The following is a 23,371-nucleotide window of genomic DNA, read 5'->3' as shown; positions in this document are numbered from 1 at the left end:
TGTCTCTGAAGATCACAGTTTTCCAGGCTTGTGCCATTTAGGATAGGAGACAACCAAAGAAAAGTTGCATCATCCAGTACTGACCATTTCTTTATGACCTCAGAATACATCCTAGGACAAAGTATTACAGTAGCCTGAGCACAGTTGTGATTTTAGGAAGGGGAAGACTAAACAGATTAGATAAGCACTTAAGAATCAGATATCCTGCTATCACGTGAATGCCTTCAAAGATAACAGCAACACGGATTGCTGAAGAAGCACAATACTTTGCTTCACAATCTGAAACCCAGTGCCAACCACATTTTAGTAGGTTGCTGTATGAAAACTGACATCATGTTAGCAGAAGAATGCAATGGGATTTTGCTACGATGGACTTGATTAACAAGATTCATGGATTGTATTAAGAATTTACAGAAAGCACTTGCTGTTATTAGATGAGCACCAAAAACTGAGTCTCAGGAATATGGGTTTAGGCATTTCGCTGTATCTATATTTTATAGAAGAACAGAATAATTGAGGCTAAAAGAGTGTCTGGAGATGGCTGAGTTCAACCTCAAGGAATGGTCAAGACCATTTTCAGTCTGGTTTTGAATATCTGCAGGGATGGAGGCTCCACAACCTCTCTGGACTACTTGTTCTATTGTTTGACCAAATATATTGATTGATTAAAAAAAAAAAAAAGTTAAATTTCTTGCTTAATTGTCTGGGCTTTTTTTTTAGTATGTTTCAGAAATTTTGGATATATATATGTTTACAAGCCCAACGATTAAAGAAACAGAAAATACTCTATAAATGGCTGGTATCAGGTCTACTTTTACCCCTTAATTCTCCATGCGGAGCTATAAAACAAACCAAAATGTTTGGAGCAAAAGTAATTTCTGGCTATGAGTAACATGAACTCTCACTGTCCATGTATGTATGGTTTGTTTTCTTAATCAGTGTTGTCATTGACCCTTTGTTAAAGTTCAATGAATTGAGCCAGAGGTACTGGTGTTTAAAATTATTGAAACAAAAAAATACCCCTTGAGATCATGAATAGATAACATTGTTTTATATAAAAGTGGCTTGGGTGAATACAAAAAACTGTTCAAAAAGCTTTCTTACCATGAGCCAAAGTGAACACTGCAGGCACTGAAGTGGTTCTACAACCTGCAGATCGCCATATAATAAACCAAACTTCCCTTCTTTTTCTAATAGTGCATGTCTATATGACTCAACTCCATTATTTTAATGAAAAGCTCCTTTCCTTTGTCCTACTGTCTGAAAAACAAGTCCAGGTCTCTTATGCAGGTCTGAGTGAAGCTGGATTCAACACTTCACTTGAGACTGGTAGAGATACTTATCTGTAGAGTGTCTATTGATTTCAAGAGGAGAGATACCTAACACTTTTGAAGATCAGGGAGGTCATAGTGCCCCTGTACTCTGTTTTGGTTAGGCCACACCTTGAGTACTGTGTCCAGTTCTGGGCCACTCAGTTTAAGAAGGACATTGAGACACTTGAACGTGTCCAGAGAAGGGCAACAAGGCTAGTGAGAGGCCTTGAACACAAGCCCTATGAGGAGAGGCTGAGGGAGCTGGGATTGTTTAGCCTGGAGAAGAGGAGGCTCAGGGGTGACCTCATTGCCCTCTACAACTACCTGAAAGGTGGTTGTAGCCAGGAAGGGGTTGTCCTCTTCTCCCAGGCAACCAGCACCAGAACAATGGGACACAGTCTCAAGCTGTGCCAGGGGAGGTTTAGACTCGAGGTGAGGAGGAAGTTCTTCACTGAGTGAGTCATTCGTCATTGGAACGGGTTGCCCAGGGAGGTGGTTGAGTCATCTACCCTGGAGGCGTTCAAGGAGAGATTGGAGGTGGCACTTGGTGCCATGGTCTACTCATGGGGCCTGTGTTGATAGGTTGGACTCGATGATCCTCGAGGTCCTTTCCAACCTAAGTGATACTGTGATACTGTGATACTGTGATCTCAGCTTTAAACTTTTCAGATCTCCTTTTTGGCACTTGCAGGATGGGGATAACGTTCTCTTAAACTGATAAAACCCAGGACAAACCAGAAACTTCCAACAAAACTCCATAGCTGTATCATCTCCTTGTTGCCATTTCAAGGAGTCTTCTTTGAACATTTTACTAAGATATTATCTTTGAACTACGAATAGGTCTAGTTTGCATATGTGGAAGTAACTGTTGTCCTACCATATAACCTCTGGAGAGGGAAATGCCTTCACTTTCATTGACAAACGATAGGATTTTCTCCCAGCTACGGTCTCCAGCGCAGTTTTTCGTCGACGTTTCAAATTAATGAACATTTTATCTTAAAGAAAAGAAAAAGAGTGCACTCTGTTACTGATTTCCAGCCTGCAAAATTAGTAGTTCTACGAAAGAAAACAGGAATCCAAATAAAAACGGTCTTTAACAACTTTGGCATTCTGACATGGCAAGAGCAAGAGTAAAGCCTAACCTCCCAGAGATCTATAAAACACTGAGAGGAGTACCATGAATACACAAGAAACTAAGACACAGTTCCCCTGCCGTGAATCTGTCTGAGGAGGATATGCTCTAGCCAAATAAAAATTGTGTTTCTGTCAAGAAATAAAAAATAAGGGATAAAGTGGTACATGGGAAGATGAAGTAGATGATCAGATGACCCTTCCCCTCCTAAAGGTTAAGAATCAATGAATGTTCCAAAAGAAAATACTCTGCCAGAGAGGATTTAAGAGACCTTTAGAGAAAAAGCAAAGAAAAGGCAGAAACTTTCTGTATTATTGGTAAACAGCTGTTTCATCAAACAAACAAATTTTTATCACTTCATTGTAACAACCTCAACCCACTGGAATTTTTCCACTTGTACTGTTCTTATTTTATTTTCCAGTTGTACTGCTCCATGGTTCAAACTCTCTGGCAAGTTCATGGATTTTACCAGAGGCAATAAGACACAATCTTCACAAAATATACTGGAAAATATCTCTCTCCTTTTTGTGTTTCTTCTCAGACTGCACTTGAGCAAAATAAAACATACAAACCATGAAAAATAATTTGAGTATGCTTTTGATGGTACCCATGGTGCAGTATTTACTTACATTCTGGACTGCATAAGGATGTCTGGCATTTATTGAACAATTTCAGTATTTTATCACACATCCATTGAAAATACAATGCACAAAACAAATCCCTAGTTACACAAGTCAAGCTAGTGATATAACCACCGTTCTACAAACCCTTATTCATGCAGTCCCTTTCTAATATCAGTATCCCATAGATGGGGATGCTGATGTGAATAGCTGTTTACAGGCTAGCTTCAACAACTTTAGTTTTAATCTGAAACTCAGTTTCTTACAGCTTCAGCTTATCTGTTTAGAATACAAGAGGAAAGAAGATATCACGATTTATCCTATGCTCCCAGTGACTGAGTCTGTGTCTTCAAAACAACAGCAAGAAAAAAGGGACTGAAATAGTCTCCAAAAATACCAACATGGGGTGCTTATTCCACAATTCCAGAGAAGAGAGAAAAAATAGACAACTGAATAAATGGGAAATCAGACCATGAGTCATCTGTCATAGAAGACACCCACCAATTGTCTGATCTTTAATACCAATGATGTCCTAAAGGTCCTGGATAGACCTAACTGTAAGTAGGATGCTACAAAGAAGGTAGCCTCTCACTGAGTCTCAATGCACAGAAGTCCTCATTTGCATACATTTGAAACAACACTGGAATTTTCCAGATTTCACAGAAGGCCTAGGCAGACCATAAAAAACTTGTTTAAGACTCCTACTGTAAAACCATATCAATGAGTTGTAGTATCTTGTGCTTGCTTCATTTTTCTTTAAATGGCCTAGCAGCTCTCTGCTCTGTGTAGGTCTGGTGCATCTTCTTCATTTTTCACAGAAACCAGTAAGTGTCGTAGAAGAGGAAGCGGGATTCTTCTACCTAAATTCAGCTCGCACATTATGTTTTGGGGTTTGTGCAAACTGTAGTTTAACTGATTGGTTCTGCCCCAAATGACTGAGGACAGTGTCATTTTACAGTATTTCACAGAATCACAGAAATGTTCAGGTTGGAATGGGAAAGATCCTCAGGATCACCAAGTCCAACCAAGAAACCTACTCTGCAAGGCTCACCCCTAAACCATATCCCCAAGCACCACATCCAAATGACCTTTAAAGTGATCCAGGGTTGGTGACTCAACCGTCTCCCTGGGCAGCACATTCCAATGTCTGACTATTCTTCCAGTGAAAATTTTTTTTTCCTAATCTCCAGTTTAAACCTACCCAGTTGCAGCTTGAGGCCACCCCCTCTTGTTCTATCAGTATTACCTGTGAGAAGAGACCGGCACCAGCCTCTCTACAATATCCTTTCAGGTAGTTGTAGAGAGTGATGAGGTCTCCCCTCAGCCTCCTCTTTTTCAAACTAACCATCCCCAGCTCCTTCAGTCACTCTTCATAAGATTTATTCTCCAGGCCCCTCCCCAGCTTCATTGCCCTCCTCCGCACTCGCTCCAGCACCTCCACATCTCTCCTATATTGAGGTGCCTAAAACTGGACACAATGCTCGAGGTGTATTTAGCAGACAAGCATGATCAATCTGAACGTTAACATGTCTACTGCCAACAATATAAAACAACCATGGAAGAAAAGGCACTTAGCCTCTCTGGACAACTTTCTTCTTCTGCCTGTGATTAATGTGTTATAAATTCATTTCCACTTTGTGTCAAGCCTGGAGAAGAGGAGGCTCAGGGGAGACCTTACTGCTGTCTACAACTACCTGAAGGGAGGTTGTAGCCAGGTGGCAGTTGGTCTCTTCTCCCAGGCAACCAGCACCAGAACAAGGGGACACAGTCTCAAGCTGTGCCAGGGAAAGTTTAGACTCAGGGTGAGGAGAAAGTTCTTCACAGAGAGAGGTATTAGCGGTTGGAATGTGCTGCCCAGGGAGGTGGTGGAGTCACCATCTCCAGAGGAGTTCAAGAAGGGATTGGACATGGCACTTGATGCCATGGTTTAGTAGTCATGAGGTCTTGGGTGACAGGTTGGACCTGATGACCTTTGCGATCTTTTCCAACCTCATTGATTCTATGATTCTGTGATGTAAAACTACCGTATGGTTGAGCTTGGTACATGAATGTGAAGTACTCTAGAAATCTGCAAAGTCTCTTACCATAAACAATGACTGTTGTGTTAACAGCTTTGATTGATGGCCCACTCTTCACGTGGCAGGTATATTGGCCTTTATCGATATCCCGCACTTTATCAACGACGAGGATACTGTAAAAAATGTTGGCCTCCGTGTTCTTCTGGTCAATGCGCTGCGTTACAGAACCTCTCCTCCTTCCCTGTATGAGCAAAAAATTGACAATCAAGAGCTTGATCAAACCAGCTTTTGTTATTATTAACACTTTTGGTTTATTGTACTGCCACTATACTTTAATTTAAAGAAAAAAAATAATAACCCAGATCCCACTGTGCAGCACAGGCATGCAAAAGATGTCTAACATTTCCAGAGGGTCAACAACAAGAAGGATGAGTAATATTATATGACAATTCACTCCTATCTTCACCAAAGTTGTAATAACATCCAAACCAGTTCTTTCTGGATGAAGATCATCCGTTTTGTATGCCTGCCATATCAACATGTCCAGCTCCCCATTGCTCCTTGTGCAGCTTTGATCATAAAAATCCTTGGAGCCACAGGCACATAGTTTGGTGCCTGGATCCAGTGTCCATAGGCAGCAGACATACAGAAGAATAGAACATTAACATGGGGAGGGGAGAATTCTAGAAACATTATAGACTGAAAAGGGACTTGATTTGGCAAAGGAATAACAGGGTGGAACTGAAGATAATGTGAGTCTGAGGAGTTATTTCCTGCAACTCCCCCTCAGCTTTTGGCCTCAAAGTTTATTTAACCCAGGACATTGTTGCTGTCTTATAAACACCAAGCACCCTTCAGTTACTATCCAAATAAAAAACAAAATAAGATTTTCACAAGTGTGATGCCAGTCTAGGGCTCCATAACACAGCAACGAACCATAAAATGTATTTGGAGCATTTCTTATTGCTAAATTGTTTATTTCTGAGGTGAAAAAATGCCAGAGAAAGTGGCTACTGTATGCAAGGAACAATTGCATTCATCTTCCCTATATAATGTAGTCATAATTTCAGCTTGTGATTAGGCACAATGAGTGACATAATAAATGATCCTGACTTGAATTGCCAGCATAAATCAAACTGACATGAAAGGAATGGGAGTTGTAAACCTTAAAGTAATGTCAAATTTCTTATCAGCTCTACGCGGACTCCCTGGCAGTTATTCTGTAAGTGACAAATATTTATTAGGATGCTCCCAAAGCAGGGGGAGGAGAAGCACATTCAAGATCATTCCTGTAGTTGTCAAAACAAGAGGATTGTTCGTGTGACACTTAACAAAAGAGATTTTGGCTAACTAAATCAAAATATCCCTTCTAAACATGCTTGAGACGGGTGCCTGACTGTCTGCCAGGCTTTCAAATGGATGTGCTGAGAAAGACAGCCTCGCTGAAAACTTTTTGGTCACAAAAAAAACAAAAAGAGCCTTGCCTGGCACTGAGTGATAAATTTGCACCATTCCTCCAGGTCAAAGAAGCTCCCAGGGATGAAACAATTCTAGCATTTGCTTGGGATTATGCAGTACAACCAGAGTACATTTTGTAAACATGTTTACTAATTCAATTTAGCACCAGAAAGAAAATAATAGACCTTTAAAGTCATGTCAGAAAGGGTCAAAATGATGGAATGTGAATCATGACAAGCATTTTCAGGCAAAATTCCTCCCAGGATGCTAGGTGCAGAGTAATCTATGGGAAACCCCAGGTTTCTTCTTTACAACCACTGCACTCACCTCTCCAGGATAAGTCCACGTCATCTGCACTCTGGTATTCCAGGCTGCAGTGACAGTGCAGTTAATTGCCAGGCTGTCTCCTTTCAGCATCTTGACAAGACGTGGGGTGCTTAACTGAACATCAAAAATTGTGTTGGCTGCACATGATGAAGAAAAAGAAAAGTGAAGGATGTCAACAAGGCTGAGTACTTTCTGAAGGATGGGGAGTGAACAGCACTACTTACTTTCTCGGTGTGTTAGGTATTTTGTGCTGTACTTGTGTCCATTGACGGTTGCCTCACAGCTCAGGAGCCCTATGAATTTATAGGTTGCCTTAGGTATTCTGAAACCTTTTGTGCTGTCCCAGATTATTGTCTTGCCATCAGGAACTAGGGTTTCTCGTGGAATCTGAAAGTGTCAAGCAAGCATCATAAACACAACTTGTCCTCATGCCACTCTCTAATCAAAGCAGCCTAATAAAAAGGAATAAGGGGGGGGGGGGGGAAGAAACAAAAAAAACCCCACCACACCACCAAAACTGCAAAATGCCAATCAAGGTAGAAAGGATGACATTTAGTTATGCAAATTTTTCAAGTCACATTTTCATCACAAAATAGAGGGAAAATTTATTGGAAGAGTATGAATGTTTTATTTGTTTCCCAGATTTCATTATTTAGAACAGGATGTAATTTATGACACAATAGATTGACACTATCATTAGCCTCAGCGCTTGGGCTGCTATTCTGTTGGCTCCTGGCTGGCAGCTGTACTGCTCATCTTGGCAAAACCTTTGCAATTAAGTATCTTGGTTTCACCATTGGGTTATAAATGCACTTCCCCCCCTACTCCCCCCTTTTTTTTTTAATGGAGGTAACAAATGGACTTAATTTGCTGTCATGTTGTGTCTTTAACAAATTCTTTCCAGGATTCAATCTGATGCTTCTCCTGTTTATGTTGTCTAAAGCACTTGACAGGTTGGGGGGGGGGGGGGGGGGGCGTAGAGAGGGGAGGGGGAAAGAAAATACATTAAGGACATGAGTAGCTGCTCCATAGCTGACAGGTCACACCTCTCTAAGTCATTATATGAAGTGTAAACTTTAAAGTGAACAAGGGGACACAGTCTCAAGCTGCGCAGGGGAGGTTTAGACTTGAGGTGAGGAGAAAGTTTTTCACTGAGAGAGTCGTTCGTCATTGGAATGGGCTGCCCAGGGAGGTGGTGGAGTCACTGTCCCTGGAGGTGTTCAAGAGGAGATTGGACGTGGCACTTGGTGCCATGGTCTAGTCATGAGGTCTGTGGTGACAGGTTAGACTTGATGATCCTCGAGGTCTCTTCCAACCTTAGTTATACTGAGATACTGTGAGAACCACTGCTCATACTAAAATAAAAAGTAATAATAAATCATATTGACTAGGGATTTCAACAGGACACCCTTTTTTAACATTTGGCACTACCATGCCCCTCAGAAGTTGGGGACCAAACAAGTAATTAGTGTAAAGCCATCAGGTGTTCATAAACTTAAGATCTGAAATCTAACACAGATTAAAACGTTGCCACATGCGATCAGCAGTACTAATTCTACTTTATATTACTATCCTTTAAGCGCCATTCTAATGAGGTATCAAGAAAACCCTGAAAAAAAAACAAAGAAGCAGGTGTTGAAGCTCAGACAAGAAGCAGGTATTGAAGCTCAGACAAGATGCATTGTCTTCACATCATGGGTTTTTTTGTTAAGCCTTGTCAATGGAATAAATGCCACCATTTGGTTTAACACAGAGATCAGCCATGAGCACAAATCAAATAACAGATTTTTAAAGACAGCACAGAGCAGAGTTTGAGTGAATTAGTGCCCTAATCAAACACCTCTGGATCAGCTAAGCCCCTTGCAGCCTATCACCTCTTAGTGTGCACCCAGTCATACCACATTCCCTTCATCTCTTTCTTGCCCTTCATTTGAGCAGAGAACTTAAGCGCTGGCCAGCCCTCTCCTTTCTACAGCCAAAGCAAGCATGGGTGGCTGCCAGAGGCTGGGGTAAGCTGCCCAGCACCTTCCTGTACGGTACAGCTTCTCTCCAAAATGTGGCACCCTCAATGCTGCCTGCTCAGCACATGCCAAAAGCTACCCTTACAATCACCTCCACTCATCTCACTGCATTTCCTCCAACAGAAACATACGACGAATCAGATGAACAATCATTGCAGAGCACAAAATACTGTGGTAGAATTCCTTATCTTTACAACAGCTGATAAGACTCTATAATAAGCATGCAGATCATGGGGGAAGTTTGTGTTACACACACACACAAGTAAAGCCCATTACGTTACAGCCTGCTGGCTACCATTCAACAATATCCTGGACTCAAAGAGCTCTGTTACCATTCCTGTTCTAAATAAAACAAATGTTCAAGCTTTGGTTTAACTAGTTGATAGTTATGCTTTCAAAGGCTTCAACTGCATTTATCTCCTTGTTGCTTTGGTGCAAAAAAAACCCCAAAAAACCAACCAAACAATTTCTGAGCATATTCCTCTACAGGTTTTCAGATATACCATAAAGAAAAAGTTAAGTAAGAGCCTCAGAGGCCCCCTAGACTGGCATTTCCCAGTGAATGTATTCACTTCATAATAATTAGTTAGTTGATGGATTGCTGAATTTGTATTAGCTTTACTCCAGGAATGGGAAAGTAGCCACCCAAGAAGTGTCCAGCCCTTGTAAATAATGAACTCATAAATGTGATCCTGTTTTGCAGGACTTAATGTTGTGAGTTGTCTGTATATTCAACAAGCTCACCTGCCCCAGAGGCCAATCTTTGCCTGCCCAGCTTACTCATCTGACAGTTCTGAAACAGTTAGAGCTAGATCTTTTTTTCTGCAATTTTTTTGTAGCTCTGAGACTAAGAAGCTGCACGAAGTCACACGTGAAAGTGTAACTTGACAGTTTGAAGATACTGTAAGGAAAACTTTAGAAAAATGAAATCCATGACTATCAAAATATCACAGTGACACAACTGGTCTCTAATTAAGTCTTGGAGAAAAACAAACAAACAACAAAATACTGCAACAAGTCCATTTCATAGGGTGGAAATACCAGTATTTTGTCTCAGAAATGAACAAGAGCTGCTAATCCTCACAGCCATTCACAGCACTATTCTCTCTCTACTTGTTTTAGTTTCCTCCATGCTGTTCCCCTCTGCCAACCCTACTAGTTCAGGGGACCTGTTTGCCACTTAAAGAATAGAATAGAATAGAATAGAATAGAATAGAATAGAATAGACCAGACCAGACCAGACCAGACCAGGTTGGAAGAGACCTTCAAGATCATTGCGTCCAACCTATCATCCAACACCACCTAATCAACTAACCCATGCAACCAAGCACCCTGTCAAGTCTCCTCCTGAACACCTCCAGTGACGGCGACTCCACCACCTCCCCGGGCAGCCCATTCCAATGGGCAATCACTCTCTCTGTGTAAAACTTCCTCCTGACCTCCAGCCTGAACTTTCCCTGGCGCAGCCTGAGACTGTGTCCTCTTGTTCTGGTGTGAGTAGAGTTGCATTGCTTTGCTTTGCCCTAAGCCAGCTTTCAGGCCAACACCTGGAGACACAGTATCATTCCCATAATGATCACTGCATGCATGGTACAGGAAAGAAAATCCCAGAATCATGCAATACTTTAGGTTGGAAGGGACCCCTCGAGGTCACCTGGTCCACCTGCCATGCAAAGTAATTCAGGGCCTTATCAAAACATTTACCCACTTGGTCATCACAGAGAGAAGCCGAAATCCTGTGAAGAACTACAGTGCTGGAACAGTGATATTTCAACTGAAGCAGCAGAGGATAAATGCAGTTTTAAAAATAGGTTACTGGTGAGCACCAGCAGGTAGTCAAAGGTATTCAAAGCATCCATTTGTTGGAACAGCTGCAATAAATGTGTAATTTGTTGTCTATGTACCTATCTGCATGAACCACATTACTGTGGCTATCAGTTCAGTCTTGGCTTTTTAAGTTATTTGTACTTTCAAACTAGACTTCAGCGTCTTTTATTATAGTCTGCATCCCCTTCTTTCCTCAGTACCAACCACTGAACCTTTTTTGGTACCCAGTGGCATTAATGCAGTACTACCACAAGGTACATACACATGGTCAAGAGTATATAGTCAAGCTGTGGTTCCCCACATCTCCAAAGTCAGATTGTATTGGGAAAAGCCAGTTGAAAGTACAGTAAAAATGATCATTATAGTTTTGAAAGATTGTTTTCTTCCATGTTTTGCCTTCCATCAGTTTGGTATTGTTAAGAATTCAGCCTATCCAGCTGTGTGACTATCAACAGCCTATTTTATTTTTCCTCTTTTAATTCCCCATCCTGAAACTTATTTCCCTCTATTCCCATGAATGTCATAGTTGACTTTATGACAGATAATCCAAAAGGAGAGTAAATGATGGGATCAAACAATTGTACCAAAAAGATGATGCTTTCTCTGTTTAGCAAGATTAGAGTAAATGAAATTGCCTTAGTTGGAATAAAGTTCACCTCACTTTCAGGGATCTTTAATGAGGCTGCCAGAATCATATTGATAGAAAGGATGGTTTCCCAGGCTCTGGATATTTGACTATTAAGCATTAGATCAAAACTATCAATTTATTTCACTGGTCTTCATACGTTGAAGAACATCACATTGCAGAGAAAAGATATAAAAGGACCTGAAGGCTGAATTTGAAATAGGAATAAAGAGCTCCATTCTCATTGTCCAATCCTTGTTTTATTAGCGTCTTGATTTTTAAGACTCCTCCTATCTTTTATATGTTTGCTATGCTATTAAATACAACTTGTACACATTTCAGCCTGAAAGATAGAATAACACAGTATCTCAATGGGGTTGCCTGAGGTGAAGATGCAGTTTTAATAACAAAAATAATTCGTAGTATTAAAGATGGATGATAAACCTTTGGTCCACTAAAACTAATAAGTAGCCCTGCACAGGAGAAAAATGCTGGGTGCAGTGCTCATGCAACTGTACCAAGTCCTTTCAGAGGAGAGATATTACCATGAAATATCTCATATTTTTACTTCCTGGCAATATAGAATGAAGTGTTTCTATCATTAAGGGGTTTTTTAATAGCTCCAGAGGCTCGCATTATGGGGACATCAACTTCTTCCTTTAATCCTGAATAGAAAACACCAGATAGCTTTGGCCAGTTCTCCAGAAGTAGCAAGCCTGCAGCTGTCAAATGCATTTAATACGTCTCTTAATTGCTATGTGAGCAAAACTTGCTGGAATCTTTATATATGGGTGTTACAGATGATAAATAAAGATATGATGTAATGCATTGTAGCTCACATGCTTCAGGAAATTCTGGGATTAATTAGGGAAAACATTTATTTTTCCTGGAATGCAAAACATGTAATCAACAAATCCTTTTTTCAAGACTTGGCTCCACCTCTTCTTTCTCCTTCCTAGAGTATTACATATGGTTTGGGGGAACCTTACACCACAATGCCAAGCTAAATGCAAGTTGAAATTAAGAAAAAGGGGGGGAGAGGGAAGAGGGGAGATATCTAGATCACCTCCAAATAAGGAAGAACAGCTATTTTTATTTTAAGAGAGAAACCTGAGAGGAATTTTATCAGGTGAGAATTTAACATGTTGAGATTTCATATGCAACACCACAGTGCCCAAATAAGTTCCCACTTTACAACATCCACCCTATAGAAAGCCAAGATTAATTAACTTTTAACTTGACAGCCACAGAATCTTGCACATCATCCACCCCACTGCACTTCTTCCAGGAGAACCGTGGGCATGTGCGCAAACATATACGATAACAGCCTAGGTGAGATTAGTTTCCTTTCCCTGCATTTTGCTTGCTTTCACGTGGTTTAACAGGTGGAAACCATGAGGTAAAGTCTGTGTCTATGACAGCAAAACAGCAATGCATAAAATTTGTAAACCTCCAGGTTGAGTTAAAACAGAGGATCAAATCCGTGGCTGGAGTAAAACTCTACCGTCAAAGAGTAATCAAAGACTTGTCTTAATCTGGATAAGCATCTTATGTTGATACTATTCAGTAATTGCATGTTATTCTATAAAGAGATGTGGATCTTTTGGTTGTAATAGTATTGACATTTACAGCACTGGCAACTCCACCTAATTCTTAAGCCAAACAAAGGAACGCTAAAAAAAGAAGCACCACTGTCCATCTTGATACCAGGTTCTCTACTACATACATGTCAGTTCAGCTGTCTGTCCATGTAACTCTCAAAGTATTATATATATATTAAAAAGTTTCCTCTTTCCTCAAAGCATAACAAAATGCCATTTTTTTCTAAAACTGACCCTACTGTCTCAAACTCTGCACAAGTTCCCTACAAAGAGAAACCATCCTTTGTCTGATAAGTGCACTTACATGGAAAAGGAAGCAGCCAAGTCACTTGTGGGAGTGAGGCTGGGTAAAGACTTGCAGAGATCCTTCTATAGCCCCAGCAAGTCTCCAGGGACTGCACTTACTGCCTGTTCCAGAGAACAGAAGAGGAAAGAGGAGGAAGGGCAGGGGAAGAGGTGGGAGGAAACCTCTTCTCCTAACAAGAAGTTCCTTCTTGGGCTTAAGAAACCTTTGTCAGTGAAGATTTAATCAAATGGCATGAAAAGCTTAGGTTTCTTGAGAAAACTCATCCAGTGCAAAAGATCTGATGAAGCTCTTCTGTGAGATACGAGACTAGCCTCCAGGGCTGAAATATTTCTAAACACACTGATACCCAGAAACTTTGTTTAAGAAACACTAAATTGCTGAAATATCTTAAAGCATTACAATAGTTGTAAACAAACAAACAACAGCATTATCCACAACACTACTTTCAGAACAGGCTTGAATTGAGGTACCTTTTTTAAAGTAACAGCAATGTTTGGTGCTGTGACTCTGCAAGGAATGATCATTTCTCTTCCCACGGTCATGTGTATGATTTTAGGTATATCACTGTGCATCTCTACAAATGGATTGCCTGTATCTGCAAGAGAGGAAAAGAAAAGGTTAGTATCTTACACCTTAAAACAGCTTGTGTAAACTGTAATGGTGCATACAGTCTTGAAAGAAAAGACTGGTCCTGTCCACAAGGAAAGCTAGACAAAGTCCTCAAATCAATCTTCTGTTTATTTTTGCCTAAACAAATTTGGTAAAATATTACTAAATATCTGAAGATATGTTTGTCAGTGAATATCAACAGCAGTACTTTGGCATCATCTGTAAAATCCAGGAGAACTGAAGTACACTTTCCCCCATTACAGCACCATCTCTGTTGCTGAGATATGTGTTTCTTCTTTCAGGGCATTTCTATTTTGTTATCACCAGGAGAATTAATTATGGGAGCTGAAATTCACTTAACAGGAAACCCCTACACAGACTCTCTGCTCTCTGCAAGCACATGGATGGGGGAAAACTCACATTGAGTTAACCAGGAGAAAGAATCTACTGTAATTATCCAGCCATGTTTTCAACTCTGAGAGTTAACTATTCTCCTCCTTCCCACTATCACAATACTTACATGTCCCTTTTTTAAGTGACAAGGTAAATGAAAATGCCAGGAAAACATTAATTCCTTTTGTCTCAATAACTAAAGCTTGGCAGAGTAATTTACCGTCCCTTGAACAATCTCTTTAACAAAGGGCATTGTCATAAATAGCTTGCGCTGGGAACAGGGAACATTGCTGCTGCTATTGTTTGGACCACTTAACAAAGAGGGGCTCAAGCCACAGGCTCTGGCTCCAAATCTTCTTTGCAGGTGTTGAGATCTGAAGGTTCAGTTTGACTAACATTGCAGACAGACTACCTCAAAATTCACATATGGACTGGGTTTTAACTCTTAAAAAGAAGTGGAACATTTTGATCTCAATTCCATGCTTATCTATAACTCCAGTGTTTTTTCAGGCAAATCCTATTATTTTCACTCAGTCAAAAATCTTGCAGATAACAATGGAAATCTTTCCTGGATAATAACAATAACAGTAATGAAATATAATTAATAAAGCTAGCAAAACCTGACTTCTTCATAAAACCTCAAATTGCAATACTTTATTCAAGTGTCCTGGTCCCAGACATCTGCATGCTGACCTATGTTCACTCAACTAGTTCTTCAAATATATTACTGTTGCTGCTCTTTCAAAGTATGATCTGCATTTCCCAGTGTCATAAAACTGTTCTGCCCTCAGGATCTTCTTATTGTATGCAATAATATTTTTAATTTGAGATGTCAAACAGGAAGAGAAGCAAATTCTACTCTAATTTATATTGGGGGAAATGCTAAGGTAGAGTATCTCAAATGTACCCCTGGCTACAGAAAAACTTTTCTTAAAGAGGTTTAATGAAACTGTTGCACAAACTTTCTGAAACGAAAGCCACAGTGCTTTATTTAATAATAGGTGTTAAATGTCCACTGAGATGGCAAAAGGAACTTATGACTAATAGAGGATGCATATGCAATGAAAAAAAATACTCCAAGGACTTGTTAGGCTGACGTTTCCTCTGCAGTATGATTCAAGGAAAGACCAAGAATGAACCTGTTTGTAGCAGGGTGAAAAGAACCTTTTTTTGTTTCAGGGGCTGCAGAAGAGGTCACCTACCCCTTAATATCACCAGATGGATTTACTGCTCCCCAAAGACTCATTTGTCTTTGTCACAAAATTAAGAGCTCCTGCCCAAAACCAGCAAGCTTTGCAAAGTAGTTTCCTGTATCATAATCTCCAGATCATTACAAGCGTGAGGAAGAGCTGTTCTAGGGACTACCGGTGCTGTCTGCAGACACAGTGTCACCACTGACTGATGCCAATATCAAGGCAGTGGGGGGCTGTGCATCTCAGAAGATTCCTGCCTATCCAAAGGCAGGGACAGGAAACAAGCACAGCACACCATGCTTGCCTGTTGTTTTTTTTTTCCTTGTTCAATGGAAACGCACGTCTCCACCTGAAGAAGTCAATGAACTGCTCCATAACATTCCACTAAGCACCCTGGGCGCTCGTGGTAGGCTTTAAAGCACAGCCTTCCCTGGTACACTCCCCGCCGCGGTCCGCCAAGGCGTCTCTGTGCCCCCGCTATTCGCGTGCAGAGCTCCCATTGACATCACCGGGGACTTCCGCCATCAGCCAGAGGGCAATCGATGGCCCCAAGTGCTCCAAATGTCTTCCTGCTTTTGATTAGAAGAAATACGCATCATGTTTCCTAGCACAGTTTTGTTTTCATAATGAGTGTGGAGGCTTTTCCTGATTCCCTTTGATTTTGTTCTCCTTCTGTCTTAATGGCCATGAGGGGATACTCTCAGGGCCTGAAGACCAGAATTTGGTGCAAGGTCTATCAGCCTCGATCAGGCAAAGCCAAATCCACAACAGTACCAGGACAGGTTATACCACATTGGCAGGGCACAGGGCTGATATAGAATCCTTCTGCTCCCCCCCCCCCCCCCCCCGATAATAGCAATCCTTACTTCATTTTTCCTCTCTCCCTTTCATCATAGCTGTAGTTATTGCTAATGGCTGCTGCTACATTGCCTCCCAATTCCTTCCTGAGAGGAGGCAAAACCAGGGAAGGTTTAGGTTGGATGCTAGGAAGAAGTTCTTCATAGAACAAGTGATTTGCCATTGGAATGGGCTGCCCAGGGAGGTGGTGGAGTCACCATCACTGGAGTTGTTTAGGAGGAGACTTGATGGGGTGCTTGGTGCCATGGTTTAGTTGATTAGATGGTGTTGGATGATAGGCTGGACTTGATGATCTCAAAGGTCTCTTCCAACCTGGTTAATTCTATTCTATTCTAAAACACTATCCTTCCCTGAACAGCTGTCCAGCAGTGCATCAGGGATGACCTAACCTCCTAGCAGCAGCCTTCTGGACTGGCTTCTCTCACAACTATGTTCATAAAGCTCTGGACTTAAAACGAACATCATGGACTGACATATCTTGAAAACTACATCCAAGTTACGCGTTCAGCTCCACACAGTTTTGGAATTTGAAGATCTAGAAGGGTAGGCCTAGAATGCTAGCAAAACGAAAGATGAACAGCCAGAATATTTGCACATGCAAAGGCTTAAAGGTTACTTTAAAAGTCAGTTTAGTGCATTTTTAAATTGTGCCTGGAATTAGTGACTGCTTGTTTGACTGTGTTCCTTGCAATCTCTCAATTACAATCAGCAAGAAACCACAAAAAGCATTTGTAAAAGCACAAAATCCACGAAGGTCATTTGCTATATTGTTGCAGAACATAAATAGCAGCTTTTTATTAAGTTGGTTGGCAGCCAGATACACTCTTGATAAGAGACTTAACACAAGCAATATTATGTCTGGTATCAGTAACCTGTCTAGGCTATTTATGGGGTCTGCACAAACAACTAAATTAGCCAACACTGAAATACCAAATTCAGTAAAGATGGAGTGGTCTTTTATTTCCACAAACCTCAGCTACTGTTCATGGCTTTGGGTTTAATAATCTGAGCTACAGAAGTCAGAGCACTTACACATTTGCAGTAAGAAAAGTCTCTGAAGGAAAATAAACTTCTTGAAATCCCTGAAAGTTTGGCTTCTGAAGTTCTTCCAAAATATCTACGTACACTTGGCTCATTATTAAGACTTTTTATTCAGGCTAGAAGAGCCAAAACAGTTTCTTCACATTCACATAACACCATTTTCCCTCATGCATGTGAGCATGACCAAAGTCTTTACTAAAGTCCCGATATGCAAGCTTACTTAAAGTTAGTGGGCCAATTGCCAAGTTCCTCTTTCCATTCTAGGGATTCACTCTAACTTTATTTATCTCAGCTGGGGCTGTTCAGAAGTCATTTGAAAAGAATTTTGCACAACAAGAGTGGCTGTCATCTCACACATCTAACACACAGACATTTCTCACTGAGCTAGGTACCCAAACTCTCAGTGTTACTGGGGAGAAAGAGGGACTTGTGCCCTGGGATTCATCTGACCTCTTCTAGATGTCTCTTTTATGACAAAATGAATCACACCCTAGGAAATGCATCTATTCAACCTGCTCAAATGTAGTTGCCTGTGTTCCTTAAGGGAAGAGCAAAAATACTACAAATCCCATTTTGTATGTCTGGAAGCACAATACTTAATCTGCAAGAAAGGCTATCCCACTTAGCATGTAAAATAGTACTCTTCAAATGATTTCTAAACCTTGAAGGAAGACTTCAGATATAAATTAATTGTCATGGAAGTCCAGGGCAATGCTTTGTATCTGGAGTACTTGCAGACACAAAGCATTGCTGGTATAATTGTGCTGCAATTTTTAGGCAGGGAATTTTCTGTTTTCCTTTGGGGATAGTTACACTATGCTATCATCAAACATAGGTCCATAAGAGACATAAAACACAGTTACAACTCTTCAGGAAAAATATTCTTACCCATATTAACCAGGAAATCTACACTAGACCAATTATTATGTTCAACAAATGATTTCTGGAAAGGCTAATGGGTATTTTGAACTGTTTTTCAGATGTATCTGTCCCCCATAATGGTCCATCCTGGAAACGTATTTCTGTTTTACTAGAAGCTATAAGCCTGGGTGAGGAAGAAGGACCTCAGAGGGCTTAGTGGCATTGCCTTTGATGCTGCCAAGGTGTCCACAAATGCTCAGCTCAACAGCGTACTATGATGTGAAGTCCATGTCCACGCAATGACAAAAGCACGGTAATTATAGGTGATTGACGTCAGCACGTCCTAGAGGGTTCTGTTTTGTAACAGGAACCTCATTAGACACTAAAAATGTGTCCACATACTTGATACAGCTGTAGCATAGTTTAATTTCAACTAGTTTCCTTTTCATAACAGAAGCACTATCATATTATTGACTCTGACAGAGTGAGCCAAAACTGAGTTGCTCAGATGTTAAAACTGTGCCAAAAGCAGAGACAGAGAAAAGGTACAAGGGAGGGAGAGTTTCCCAGGCCCCAGAAGGTTCCTCTGTCAGTACATTATATCTCAATAAGAAGCAAAAGGAAGAATTAAAAATAATCTCCCCTTCTGTTACCTTTCAAGGTGTTTTGTCTTACTGTTGTTTGTTGTTTCTTGAGAGCCTTTTGGGGAACTCCTTGAGTGCACTCAATGTTCTTCAGCATAGTAGCCTTAGGGTTGCCAGAGTCAATCCACTCAAACTAAATCTTACATCCACGGCATTTGTGGGCCTGAATCCAGCTACCTGTCAGCAAGTGGACCTCCCAGGGAGATGCCATATTCTCAGCACTTGCAGAAGACAACTCTAGAGTTTGAAGATCTGATGTTTTGGCACTTCAAAGGCCTATCTTTTGAAACATTCACTAAAGCTAGAGCCCTCCATTTTGTACTGTCCAATCTGGGATGCATATCAAGCCAAATATCCAAAACTAGAGCATACAGTTGACTTTCTGGGCTTTGATGAGTACAAGTGCTTTCAGGACTTTAACTACTCTGCTATGATTTGTGTCACCTGTCTTAAACTGCCTCAAAACAAGACATCTGTTCTAAGCTTGCTCTCCAGATTCCTTGTAAAGTTAGTGTGGAGAAACACATACTAGAAAGTGGGGGGGTGTGTCTCTCTGTTAGTACAGAAAGAGAATAGACAAGTGACCTAGCCTAGGGGTCTGAATTTAAAAGAGAGCATGGCTGAAGAACTATCTAGTTCATGTTTCATTTTGCAAGGAAAAGTATGTGATTGAAAGACATGCACGGCGGGAATATGAGGAAACACAAGGAGAGGGAGAGCATTGACTAAGAAGTGAGCTAATAGCCTAAAGCCAAATACAGTTTCCCTTAGAGAAGAATGCTGCAGCAAAATTAAGACATTACACTTGTGTATCAGTAGCTGAAAACTGTCTTCATCACAGGAAGCAGCAGCACTTCAACTTGAATTAAAATTGTTTGGGTTTTGTTTTTAATTCTTGCAAAAATTTAACCTCGATATATCAATGTAATTGGAATTACATGCTTTTCCTCTGTCAGCCCATAGGAACAATTGATCAAAGGCAAGAGAGGATGAGAGTAGAGAATAAAGAGAACTGCACATCTGTGAAGAAAGTGAATGATCTCTAGCCACTCGAAAAGAAAGTCTTGGAGATACCATAACAAAAGCAGGCATAAAGAAAGGCCTTTAGCACTGTCCTCAGGGAAGTATACATAGGTTTTAAACCAACCTGCTTATAATTTGGCGTTTCCTACAGGTTTTTATTCCATAATTATCTCTTTTCAAGCAGAAAATTCCCCATGCCTTACTCCAGAGTATACAGCGAATGTTCATTACGAGTCTTTCCGTTTTACTTCTAGGCTGCAGTTGCGTAACAAAACAAACTTCTCTTTTTTTTTTTGAGAAACTGGCAAGAAGGCTTTGCTCCACAGAATTTTCCCATGGCTCGTGGTGGAAGTCAGGCCATCAGTTTTCTTACAGCAAAGTCCAGGGCTCTTAAGAGAATTCATTTCCTTCACTTGATGTCTCAATTCCTGAGCCGTGTGTGGTCAAGAGTTGCTGCGGCAAACACTGTGCACTCATTCCCCAGTGCAACTCAGTAGTGACCTCTCCAGCTGAAAGAAGGGTGGTGTCAGGACTAGCTCCCGCAGGGGAAGTCACCAGCCTGCCTGTTCTTGATCACCTAAACACAGGACTTCAACCATCCCTGAGCATGTGGGACTTCTTTATCATCTTGCGTCTTGTTTTTGTCTACAGAAGTTCGTCTTCTGCCACAGCATATTGTCATTACTCAGCCAAAGTAGGTTTATTGGTGTTGGTTTTGCTGTGGTTTGCCTTTTCTCTTTTTTTTTTTTAAATGCAGTTCATATTCAGTATCACTTTAATTACGGAAATGAATAACAATTTTAAAACAATAAGTGATGACTTCCTGTACAAACAATATCAACTTTCCTGATTCGGATTCTGTGTTTGTAAATAGCAACGATTTGTTCTCCTCTGCAGCATGCTAAGACATGGGAAACAGGCACCTTGGTGATCCACATGGAGCTAATATGGGAAATGGACTGACACAATGTCCTGCCACAGGAAACAATACAAAACTAGGAGGGACCCAAATTTTACAAATGTTTATTTCCTAAGCACCCCAAAATTCCTTTAAAGTAAAATTCAGTTCAAGAAAGGCAGTCTCCACAGAGGGCTTTATTATTCCCATCGCACCCCCACTTGTGCCAGATAATTGAATTTCATGCAGGTTTACAGAAACAATTACTTATATTAAAAGATTCCTTAAGTATTTTCTTTCCAAATGCTAATATTACGTTGAGCAGAAGTGGGGAGATTTGGTACTTGGTGCCTTGTTTCTTTTTAACCTCCTCAACAATTCTTCTTGAAATTCTAAACTTTTGAAAGGTATATGATCATAACTTTCTCCATCTTAGGGCAGGGTGATACTTTCAATAGACATTAAAATAAGCAATTGCCATGAAGCTTCCCTCATTATCAGCAGTTTAACCTAACACTCACTTGTACTTAGTAGGACACAATCGAGACTTAAGTGTTAAGCAATTGGATTTCAATCAAAAGAACTGTCAAATCCAGAAAATTAAGATGCCAGAGATACATAAGCTTGCTATGTGTTTCTCCCTTAAGTCTTTTACTAATTTTTGGTAAGTAAGGATTAGGTTACATTTCTCCTGCTACCTATCTTCAACCATTACATCAACATCTAATGACTCAACATCCCTGAAAAATCAACAAAACTAAGACAACCAGGCAGTCTTCCTTAACTGATTCTTTGGGTGGGAGGGAAGGGGCTGTCCAAAAGCTGTTTCTCCAATTATATGTTTCTCTTCCATCACCATGTGAATTAGGCAAATAACCTTGGTTTACATAAACCTAATTGAGGATCTCTTTCAGATGCAAGCCAACTACTTTCAACTTTGGAAGCAGCAAAGAGTTAGAAGGACTGGTTGTGTCTTCCACATGTAAAATAATGAAGATCCAGAAAAATTAACACTTAGAACAGGAAACAGACCCAAAAAAAAAAACCCATAAAGGGATCTCTTAATTGTGTAAAGTGGGTTTAGCAGAGAAGTTTTCAGTTACAACCATCCTTGCTTTTCTCGTGTGGAGAGGATTGTGGCTAGATCTCAGATGGAGATAACATCCAAGGCAGGAGGTTCAACAAGGTCCCATGATGAGTAATTTGCAAAAGTCATCCAGGAAAATTGTACGTTTTCTTAGATAGTAGGATATTTGGTCACTAAATGAATAAGCTTACTTTGCTTGTGCTTCCATGGATGCATCTCTAGTTAGGTATTCACTGAATGATATAGAATCAGCAAGGTTGGAAAAGACCTCAAAGATCCTTGAGTCCAAGTTGTCACCCAAGACCTCCTGACAACTAAACCATGGCTCTAAGTGCCACATCCAATCCCCTCTTGAACACCTCCAGGGATGGTGATTTACCAGAGCCTGCTGGGCCAGAGGAAGCCAAGTAAAGCAATCCTCAGCCTTGAGTATAAACATCCAACTAATACCAACAGAAGCCAGGCTCTATGTGGCCTTACAACCCATCTGCTCCATGAAAATAGTTGGGTAAGAAAAACACTCTGTGGTATATTGCAGATGATGGAAAGTAGGAGGAACAGCATGAATAATTCTATAATTCTCAATAAAGCAATGTGCAATAGTGGGGGAGCATATCTTGTTTTCTAACACTGTAGTGAGAGGTCCACTTCATTCTGCTTTATCACAGCACCAACCACTCTTCATGTCACAAAATTAAAACAAAGGCTAATTCACTCTGATGTGAACTCATTAGAAGCAGCAGACACATCATTTGGAAAACTTCCAGTTGCACATTCTCTGTAATACGGGCTCTCAAAGTCTGTGAATCCTGATACCTTAAAACAACCTATGAATTTTATTCTGTAAAATCCAGAAAAACTAAATTATTAAATTAAATCCCTAAAGTGTTTATAATTTCTTCTCTTAGCATTGTGCCTATTGAATTCAGCTGATCTGAGAAGGGTCTGATTAATATCCTGGAAGAAAAGAGGATCAGAAAGCAATTTCTGTTATAGCCTAAGTGACCTAATTCCAGGATTTCCCATACATTACAGTAGCCTTTTTGCTGAACACAATTTTGTGTTCCCTTTGATTCCACTTTTTCTAGATTTTCACAATTTGTGTAAAGTGGGCTACACAGTACCCTTTTGAACCTGACAACATGCAAATAGCTATTTGTTACAGCGTGAGATAATTCAGTGATGTGTACAGACATCTCTGCCATCCTCCAGCTGACTAGGAATCTATAATCTTTTCCAGACAGGTTAATGTGGACATTGCATCAAATACATAGTTCTCATCAGTCACCACCCTATTCTGCAAGATGTGATTTCTCTGATTCCTATTTCACAGTCTACTTCCACATGGAGTTCTATTTACTCCAGTAGACTGGCTGGGCTGGGTCGTCTTAATCTTTTTCCTAGTAGATAAACCACTGACATCGTATTTGCAAGCTCTAAGAAAGCAGATTTTATGCATCAGTTGGTAAACGATCCTGACATTTGGTAAGGCTGAAAATATTCAAAATTGTGTTT

General features: G+C 40.5%; 1 protein-coding gene across 4 annotated transcripts in view; it reads right to left on the bottom strand.

Annotated features, from left to right (window-relative positions):
- The window catches only part of FLT1 (fms related receptor tyrosine kinase 1), a 128,460-nt gene that overhangs the window by 86,810 nt on the left and 18,279 nt on the right, over window positions 1-23,371 (bottom strand). For all 4 annotated transcript variants that reach the window (XM_068143393.1, XM_068143411.1, XM_068143402.1 and 1 more), the window contains exons 4-8: window positions 13,720-13,844; window positions 7,093-7,255; window positions 6,869-7,005; window positions 5,150-5,324; window positions 2,191-2,308 (exon numbers count right to left, since the gene is read on the bottom strand). In XM_068143393.1, the coding sequence (XP_067999494.1) occupies window positions 2,191-2,308; window positions 5,150-5,324; window positions 6,869-7,005; window positions 7,093-7,255; window positions 13,720-13,844 (718 nt within the window). The remainder of the gene's footprint in view (window positions 1-2,190; window positions 2,309-5,149; window positions 5,325-6,868; window positions 7,006-7,092; window positions 7,256-13,719; window positions 13,845-23,371) is intronic.

Source organism: Melanerpes formicivorus, unplaced genomic scaffold (assembly GCF_026170545.1).
Source record: "Melanerpes formicivorus ecotype bairdi unplaced genomic scaffold, bMelFor1.0.p_v2 SCAF_1, whole genome shotgun sequence".
Lineage (NCBI taxonomy): Eukaryota > Metazoa > Chordata > Aves > Piciformes > Picidae > Melanerpes > Melanerpes formicivorus.
Note: the sequence above shows the minus strand (reverse complement) of the source record. Positions and strands in the feature narration are given on the sequence as shown.